General features: G+C 33.6%; 1 protein-coding gene across 1 annotated transcript in view; it reads right to left on the reverse strand.

Moving 5' to 3' along the window:
* LOC132563117 (protein bowel-like) overlaps positions 1 to 5,951 on the reverse strand; it is a 28,938-nt gene extending 22,987 nt beyond the window's left edge. Inside the window, exon 1 of the mRNA XM_060227875.1 lies at positions 5,636 to 5,951. Within this exon, the coding sequence (XP_060083858.1) occupies positions 5,636 to 5,951 (316 nt within the window). The remainder of the gene's footprint in view (positions 1 to 5,635) is intronic.
* Positions 5,952 to 9,431: the final 3,480 nt, after the last annotated feature.

Genomic DNA, 9,431 nt, shown 5'->3' on the forward strand with positions numbered 1-9,431 from the left:
ATATATATAGCATTACCACCTAGACAGTCTGGGGTTTGACTCCTTGAATGGATGTGAAAAGGTAAGGGTCTCCTGCCTGACCACGTGGGTTTTCCCCGGGTACTCTGGTTTCCTCCCACAATATGCCCCCTCGCATGCCTACATCCGTGCCAACAAGAGTATAAGTTGAAATAAATTGTTTCGCAATCATTGTAAAATAAATCAAGTTTATAGTTATTAGCTAGACAGCACAGCTCAAATCAGTCCTGATATCTTATTCTAGGCACTTAAAAACACTTGTTATGCATGAGTGAGAAATTTAGTGAGATGACCAGTCATGTGGTACATGTGACATCAAAGTTTAAAGTCTAATATGAAAACTATAGTGTAGAAGGCGAACACTTCTCAGATGATCCATTTTTTACACTATGCTATTTATTGAAAATGAAATATTCTACTTTAACTCAACACTATATATATATATATATATCGTTATACAATAACTTGAGCAAATAAAACGGTTTAAATAAAACCAATTCAGTGGAATATACATGTAGACCTCCTAATACATGATCATGGTAAGGTGTTATTGTTGTCAAATATATCATGAAATATGATTATAAGGGCGTTCAAAAATTTCTCTTGATTTGACTCGTCGGTTCTCCGCAGTTAAAAAATTGTTTTGTGACACGTATTCATGCACGTAAACACAACGTGACTGTGCTAAGTTCTGTATATATACATATATATTTATACGAATGCATGTCAACTATTGTAACATAAATTAGAGAACTTTGTGGATATACAGGACTAATTCATAAAAATTATAAAAAATATACTAATCCAAGCAACAAATCGGCATACAAATTTTAAAACTTGAAGGATTTAAGCGTTGAGATTGCTGTACTTTTTTCATTACGAATGTCTTTATCACATACAAGCTTTGACTTTCCATGTGTGGCAATGTTACAATAGTTTTTGCCTATACATGTCTAGATAATCAAGTGTATATCATGTTTTCAAGGTACAAGAAAGAATTTCTAATACATAATTAACAATTATGAATTTATCTCCAAAGCAGGTTGAAATTGCTGATTCATAAGAATAGATGCAGTGCAAATGGTGCAATCTGTTGTACAGGTCAAACAGTGGTCACTGAACACACTTCGTTTTGTTATATTGTGACTATTTACAGGTTCACAAAAGAAACAAACAGCCATTTAACACCTGTAATTAATTACATCCATTATAATCTTTGTTCAGTGTCTGTCTTAAGGGGTTCATTTGGTCAGAGAGATCTCTATTTCTCTCATTTCCAAACACTTCAATAATTATGATGAAAAAAACAAGAGGTCGTATGGGCCTGCAGCACTCACCTGATATATATATATACCAACCAAATAAAATGCCTCTAGGCATTTTAGTTCACTAGAAGAAGTTGTTTAAAGTTTTTGACAAATTCGACCCCTGTGACCTTGAATATAAATCAAGGTTATTTCTTTTCGTAAATTATGTCACACATTTTCCTATGAACATACAAGCCTTTAGGCATTTAAGTTCAAATCTGACATCTGTGATCTTGAATGTAGGTCAAGGTCATTTCTTTCTACAAACTTTGTTGGGCTTCATCCTAGGAACACACCAGCCAAATACCAAAACATTTGGTCATATCATTATTGAGAATAAGTTGTTTAACAGAAAAAGATGGACAAAGTATTAATTGGTATTGAGAACGTATATTAAAATATGACAAAATGAAATTATTTCCTGAAGATTTTTGGTTTTATACACTAATCATCAGGTGTTAATAAGTGTGTATCAGCATGTGCCACAACACACTAATGTGCATTATGTAACAATCAATCATGGCATTTTCCTGTCATTTACTACCACCAAATTTCTCACAATCAAGAATCTAGCAAAAAGTAACAATCGACTTTTGTTATTTTACATATAGTCTATGAATTAATCCTGGACAAGCTGGTTCATGTAACTGCATTTAGACATGTCTGGTTGTTTCATCCTATTCAAAATAAATTTAGAAAGAAAATTAAGAGATATAAGTTTTGACAGTCATAAATCATTATGTAAATAATACACTATATATGAAGGTAAGTTTCACAATAAAATCTTTTAAATGTTTGTAAATGAATATAGGCGTGACCTGTGTAGTGTCTAATTAGGTCATGTGACCACGTTTCAGATTCAAAATAACTATACTCATCAGACTAAGCTAAAGGGGACAGGGCTAGCTTTTGCGCTTGTATGAGTACCAACGGGGACCAGATACCACAAAATACACAAAACTCTTTAGAATCCACTTATCTATCAATAAATGTTTAACACTGAGCTATATTGTGGCATCCATGTTTTCATTTTTGACAATATCTGCGAAAACTAAATTGACAAAATCTTTAAGCATAAATTTTTTGGTCAATTTTCGCACAGCTCCAGCTGTATCAAAGAGAATATGGCGTCATAAATCCGTAATATATTATAACATTCTCCAGTTTCTGAATGTTTACTTTGTCAACTCAAGCTGGTGCACTATATATTATGTAACACAGAGTCTTTAAAGCTTATCAGTTTGAATCTTGTATTTCATTTTGTCTGCGAAATATAGAAATTTATCACTGTGATAAAAACTTATTTCATCACTAATGATGATAACTTTTAAAGGGATGATATAACTTTTGTGATTTTGACCAATCAGAGCAATGCTTTCTAGTCACTGCATTTTCTTTTTATTAAATACGCAGTTTTACATAAGTTGTTGTAACATATGCTGAACACTATTAATATTGCTAGACAGTGTTAGAGTGTTTTTAAAAAAACTGTATTATTTCGAAATGAAACAATTACTGGTGTTAAAATGATGGAGTTTTGATGGAGTCCATGCATATCCAATGTTTTAAAACCCTTGTGTATATCCATTCAAAAACTTTTATTCAACAGTATTGCCAAAACCGTATAAATTAACACATCCCCTACTAATAATTAGCAATGTGTAATTGATGATATCTACAAAATAAGTCAATATATTCCACAACTTAGTTCCTGTTGTTGCTTATAATCCACCACAAATTAGTGTTTTTTTCATCCAAAATTAGAACTAAAGTCTTTCAAATTTATTTTGTTGTCCTTATTTGAGTTATCACCCCGCAGTCAAACAATATACCGGATACGAATGCAGCATTATTCATTACTGTCTGAGAAAACAAAACACAACTTCTTCTTAATACTGATGTCATTTTACAGTCTCACTTCCACTTCCTTAATGTGACGAGAAAAGAAAACATTAATTCTATTGTTCATTGTGAGTTTCCGTCATGTACAGAGGATTTAAAATGAAAGATAAAGACCTAATCTGTTTTAACCCAAGGTTTCTTTAATACAATAAACTTAAATTGGTTTCATTTCACAATGGAAATTGCTGTAATATCTCTGAATATAGTGAGAAATTTCTCGCTGAATTTTTTCAGTAAATATTTGATATGTTGTTTCTGGGTTTTAGCTATGGCTTTACAGGGCAGAAAACCTGGGCCTTATTCCAAATAAGCTTTAATTCATAATATGGCAAAAACCACAAAATATATGGTTTGCCCCTTAAAATTTCTTTTCCAACTGATAAATATTTCTTCCTAAAATGACGAAAAAAAAGGCCATGTTTATTGACTTCATGACAAGAGTTCACGTTGTTAAACAAATATTTCCCCGACAAAATTTCGTGAAATTGTAAAGAGTAATAACACGTAAAAAAATAGCTCTAGCAGCTTGCCTGTAGGTAGAATTTTTAAAAAAGACAAGTCCATTAAAGCAGGTAAAAGACACATATACCTTCAGCGAAAAAAAAAATCTTTTGCACAGACAGCAACTCAGATAATGGAGTGCTGATCCTTCAGGGGAAACACCACACTGATACCAAATTTCAGCAATATTAATGGAATACAAAGGTTGGATTCAACATGAAAGTCAAAACTTTACTTAATTTGAAATCTTGAATTATTTAAATTGTTAAGCTAATTAAGGAAATTCAAAAGTGATAATCCTAAATATAGCTAAATGTTTTTCGGGCTGACTCAACATGAACCTCACTATCAGATATTATCAGAATCTATATGAATAAATTCGCCAATGTCATAAATTTCAATGCAAAAATTTTTGACCAAAACTGGATACAGGAGAAAATCAAATCAAATAAATATATCCTGCCTCGCCCTTGGAATCTCATGAAAAAAATCAGAATCTGTCATAGACCTTAATGAAGGTTTTCATGAATAAATTTCTGGAGCCTCTAATGACGGAGCTGGAATGAATGAAAGTATAAACATTTCTTCCACCTTTTGAAATACAAAAATAATTTATTTTAAAATAATTGGGAAAAATTACTTATATCAGTCACTCATATTGGCCTGGATAGAAGCACATGAAAGGTCTTGCTGTGGGAGGAAACCAGAATATTCAAGGAAAACCCTTACAACTTGAACTTTTGATTTCCAATCCCCCCAAAAAACACACCAACCGTAAAAAGTTAAGTGTGGTAGATACAACTGAGCCAACCAAACAAACACTTAAGTCAATTAATTTTTAATTAATTAACATTTCTTCTACAACTGTTGTGAAAATTTAAGGTTCAAGCTACGATTTCATAATGAAAATATATATATCTATCATAAATGAGTAATTAGTGTCTTCCTTCGAGCAATTTCAATGAAGGATTTTTCACAGGATATTCAGAATGAAGAAGTTAGGAATGACAAAATTATCAGTTTCAAAATTGTTATTACAAATATGATACTTTTAAAAAGCGTTATGATGGGTAAAAATGGCCCTAAGTATATTTCATTCTTTTGTTTTAATCATGTAAAAAGTAACGATGATAAAAATACTTTGAACAATTCTTCATTTGAAATTTATTAAGCAGAGGAAATAAATTTGTTTAGAACTTGGAAAATACGATATTCTATAAGTAAACTTTTTTTAAATTCACAAAAAGAATGTCACCTATACACTACATATCTATCTTCTTTAAATCTTATCGTCAACAATTCAAATTTATCGTTAACTATGCTTGTGGAAACAATGGCATGGAAATTATATTTATATACAATTTGACCAAATTAATGAAAGTTATATCAACCTATGCATGGAGTTAGTTAAATTAACATTCTAATTATTCCAAATGAGAAATCCAGTGACTTTTATACTTTCATACAAAAGCTATGATAATCAACTTTCCAAATTTATCTAAAATAATGAACTGAAAAGTTGTCATCAAAATGCAAATTAACATGCATTTTATCACAGCTAATAATCAACACTTCTATTTTAGTTAACTTATCCACATGCACAGCAGCATCTGAGAACATAAATATAGATACTTTATAGTTGTCTTTCAATAATATAAAACAGTGAACTAGCTTCATTAATATTTTAAATTAAAATATTTCAAACTTGCATGTTGATTATCCTAAAAATCAAATTTAAACGAAAGTGCCACTCAAAATTTTCAGGTTTTTTCAAACTTTAGTTTATCAAAGACGTCATATGTTCTTACAGACATGTATGATTGTAACGCATAAAAAAAGCAAAAAATAATATTGAGAATCAGCGGAAAACGACAAAATCCTGATAAAACATGTTCGCATTTACTTACCTCTGTTCACGGGGCAATTTGAACTCTGTGTTGGCTGAGGCATTGGCGTGTTGAGTGGTGCGGGAGGCACGCTATATGGCACAACCCCTCGGGACAGGCTAGTCTGAGGAGGCGAGGGTCCCATGGGTCCCATGTGTCCATGCCCCTGAGGTTGGGGCGGGGGCATCGGAAGGTGTGGCTGGAGGTGGTCGCTGTAGTGCTGCGAGGGAGGTGTGCTCACCGTCGTGTCGGCCATGTTGAGATTCACGTTGTCCCTGTTTGTAGACATCAACCAATAAGTCAGTAATATCTTGAAATTTTCAAACCATGGGTCCATCTCATGGCAGTATGATAAAAGTGACTTTACATTGTCAGTGGATAGAACATCACAGATCGAAGGAGAAGTGAATGGCGAGGTCAATGCCAAGAACCACAACAAGCCATCCCAACCTTTCACGAGTCACTGCAGTTTTATCTAACTTGTCATCTGCCTAGCAGGCAAAACACATTTGTGCATGCACATTGCACCACGTATCATTAAGGATTTAAACAGTGGAAATTTCATAACACGATAACGCATTTAACCGGTGCTAAGACTTAACCTCCAAAACACAAGCATTATGATCACATAACAATGTTTATACAAGTTGAAACTCTCCAGTTTTAAGGAACCGAGGTGGCCAAAAGTATATTAAAAATGCTACATTCTCATAGAAAGTTGTCGCCTCATATTGCTTTTAAAAATATGATGGATATAAATGAATTGAGCAAATTATCTATAATATTTACATTCATATTTCTTTAGAGTCCATAGTTGATCCATAGAGAGAAAATTTTGGCATTAATTCAAACTTTGCCCACAATTTTAGCAAATATTTTAAATAACAGTAAAACTCTCCTAACAATCTACAATCATCCGGGTTCACATGTAATAAGTTTTAAAATGTTATCTACAAATATCAGTTAAACTGCCAAGATGATATAGCCGTGGTAAAAATCATACACCAACATAAAAGAAATATCAAAATATATCAGTTTTCAATCCGCAAACTGCATGCACACTGTCCTATTTTTGAAATAAGATCAACATACGCTAAGAAACCAGAACGCCCATGTTCAAAAACTGCACCTTGTTTACGAATGCACACATGTGCAGTTGGTGCATGCTCAAAACTTCTCAAACCGACATGTTCACCTGAGTAAATTTCACGTAAACCACTCGAATGTGTAAGTCGGTTATATAACCGGAGAAACTTGATCTTAACTCCACCTTTGAGAATGTATCCTGCAGGTTGTACTTAATAGTTACAAAAGATGTTCATGTCCATAGGATAAACCACACATATTCCCTGTCTGTTGTTATCAATGGTAAGTTTTCTCTCCAGGTGAGGCCTCTAAGGCACTCGTCACTAGACAGGTATCAATACACAGTTGTAGTCAGCACTTACATGTATTACATAACAAGTGATGCACCTCAGTGACTCTGTGCACCACGCTGTACACACACACACACACTGTCCAATACATTACAAACACCAGGGTAGAGCTTTAAAATCCAATACAGTCCAGAGCGACATACCATCATATACCACGCATAGAGACACTACACCTTTCAAGATCCTTGGAGTAGTAGAATCATATATAGCTAGCACTTCCCTTACTTAAGCTTCCACACCCCTTATCACACTGTCATAGTGTGGTCATTTCCTTAATGGTCAAAATTATCACATGTCTATCACAATCATATCATCTCAAGTCAGAAACAGTCTAGATTTGCCATGTAAATCCCCGGGCGCGCCTGCTGCACACGCTCATTGGGTTTTCTTTAACATGCAGTTGTATGCACCAGGATAATAAATTCCCCAATAATATGCAGCAAATCAATTCCTTCTCTCGATATGCAGCTGCAAAATTTCCATGTGTGCAGTACAACTCGGGCTGCTAACCTCTGCAGCTGAGATAGTCTGACTGCATGTACATCTCTACAGCAAATTGTAACAGCTTAAAATGCACACACACACACATGCACACTGCAATGTGCAGTAGAAAGCATGTCTCCTATTATCACCTAATTTTTTACATTTATATATAGCATGTTTAAATTTTCATTAGACTATCTGAGGCAGGACAGCCATTGCATTATATATATATGTGTGGCTGCATGCACTCAGTGCAGTAGACTGCAGGTAGCTACATAAATCAAACAGTAAAATATGCCAGATGTGTTGGTTACCATGACAAAAGTGTTGACAAATGAAATAACAAAATTTAATTTTATTGTAGTGTATGACAGTACCATATGAGAAGTCTCTGAAGTATGTGCATCCTATAAAATGTATGCAATGTGCTTGATAGGATTGAAGATATACAACAGACTGTGTTTAACAGTATATACATATAATATAAAAATTATCAGGTTATTTGAACCGTTACAGCAACAAGCGTAGGTACAAAAATAGCATTACAAGTACAGGTGTTGTCCAAAATAAGTAGTGACATAAGTAAAGATATTAAACTCAGCCTAAGGTAAAATATCAATGAATATATATATACCATGTACAAACCGTAAACCACAAACCTTGAATCTCCCTTCAGATTTTCAGCTAGTAAGAATGAATTTAAATAACCAGTGATGCTAAATCTTAATTCTGAAGTTCCCCCTAAAAATGAACATTTATGTTATTAAATCATGAAAAGAAGAAATAAGAAAACTGAACCAGAATATAAAACTTGTAGGACATTTAATTCAGTCAACGAGAGATTTGAAAGGGAAATGTGTTACCCATCATTTAATGACCTATAAATTTACGTTATAATTGTACTTTGTATTCACAGGTGAATAAATCCAATCGTAAGTTAACAAACAAGGGCGTTATGGCAACAAGAGTACCCCACATCACATGAAATTATAGTAATACTCTTCCTACATTTTCTTTGGTTCATATGATTACATTCTCCTTGTAAAAACCACATAACATTCAAAATCCAATATGGCCACCTGTCAGCCATATTCATTCAGTCTCTAATCTTTATATTCGTCCCAAAGTTGGTGTAAAACTATGAAACAAGGGGAATAAAAAATGGGAAGCTACCAGAATACCATAAGTGGCCATTGGTCAGTTGTTTTATTATCGGTCATTATTGTGCCACCTGTGACTACTGAACGCCTGCTATAAGTTTCTCAACCTCTAAAACCTCCAACATTGGAGAAGAGATGGTACTGAGTTTTTTATTAGTACCTGCCCGTCATGTGTTTGTGACTGAAACAGATTGTCTAGAACCATCATTTGCAATCAGATACAAAATTATTAAAATAAAAAAAACATTTTCGCAGATCTAACGAGTTATACCTTTTAATAAGAATTACAATAGTATCTGCTGAACTTTCGCAGCTACTTCAAAGTCATAGTGGAAGTTTACAATGGCCCTTTGCATCCTGGGGTCTTTAGGTCATCGGATTATCTAGGAAATCTAGAACATCAACCATGCTTGTTTACGATATGAATGGCTTCATGTAACTTACAGGAAGAGATATGGGACTACAAGAATGCGGACAATATGCAAGATCCTTGGTTGATGTTTAACAGTACAGACACCAATGGAGAGATTGTTAAGTAAACTGTAAGTAATGTCAGGCCCTATATCTGTGCACAGACAATATGTGAAGGCACTCATGCCAAACATGTTCGATAATTTCTGTTTCATGTTTTTTTAACTACATCAGTAACATAAAGGATTATCAGTGTATAATTCATTTGCAAACTTTATCAAGTTTCACCGTTGATCTTGGTAATTTACCCTTTGTTGTCTGTTATAT

This window comes from Ylistrum balloti, unplaced genomic scaffold, assembly GCF_031769215.1.
Source record: "Ylistrum balloti isolate Yb309-2 unplaced genomic scaffold, AGI_CSIRO_Ybal_v1 Utg371590, whole genome shotgun sequence".
NCBI classification, from domain to species: domain Eukaryota; kingdom Metazoa; phylum Mollusca; class Bivalvia; order Pectinida; family Pectinidae; genus Ylistrum; species Ylistrum balloti.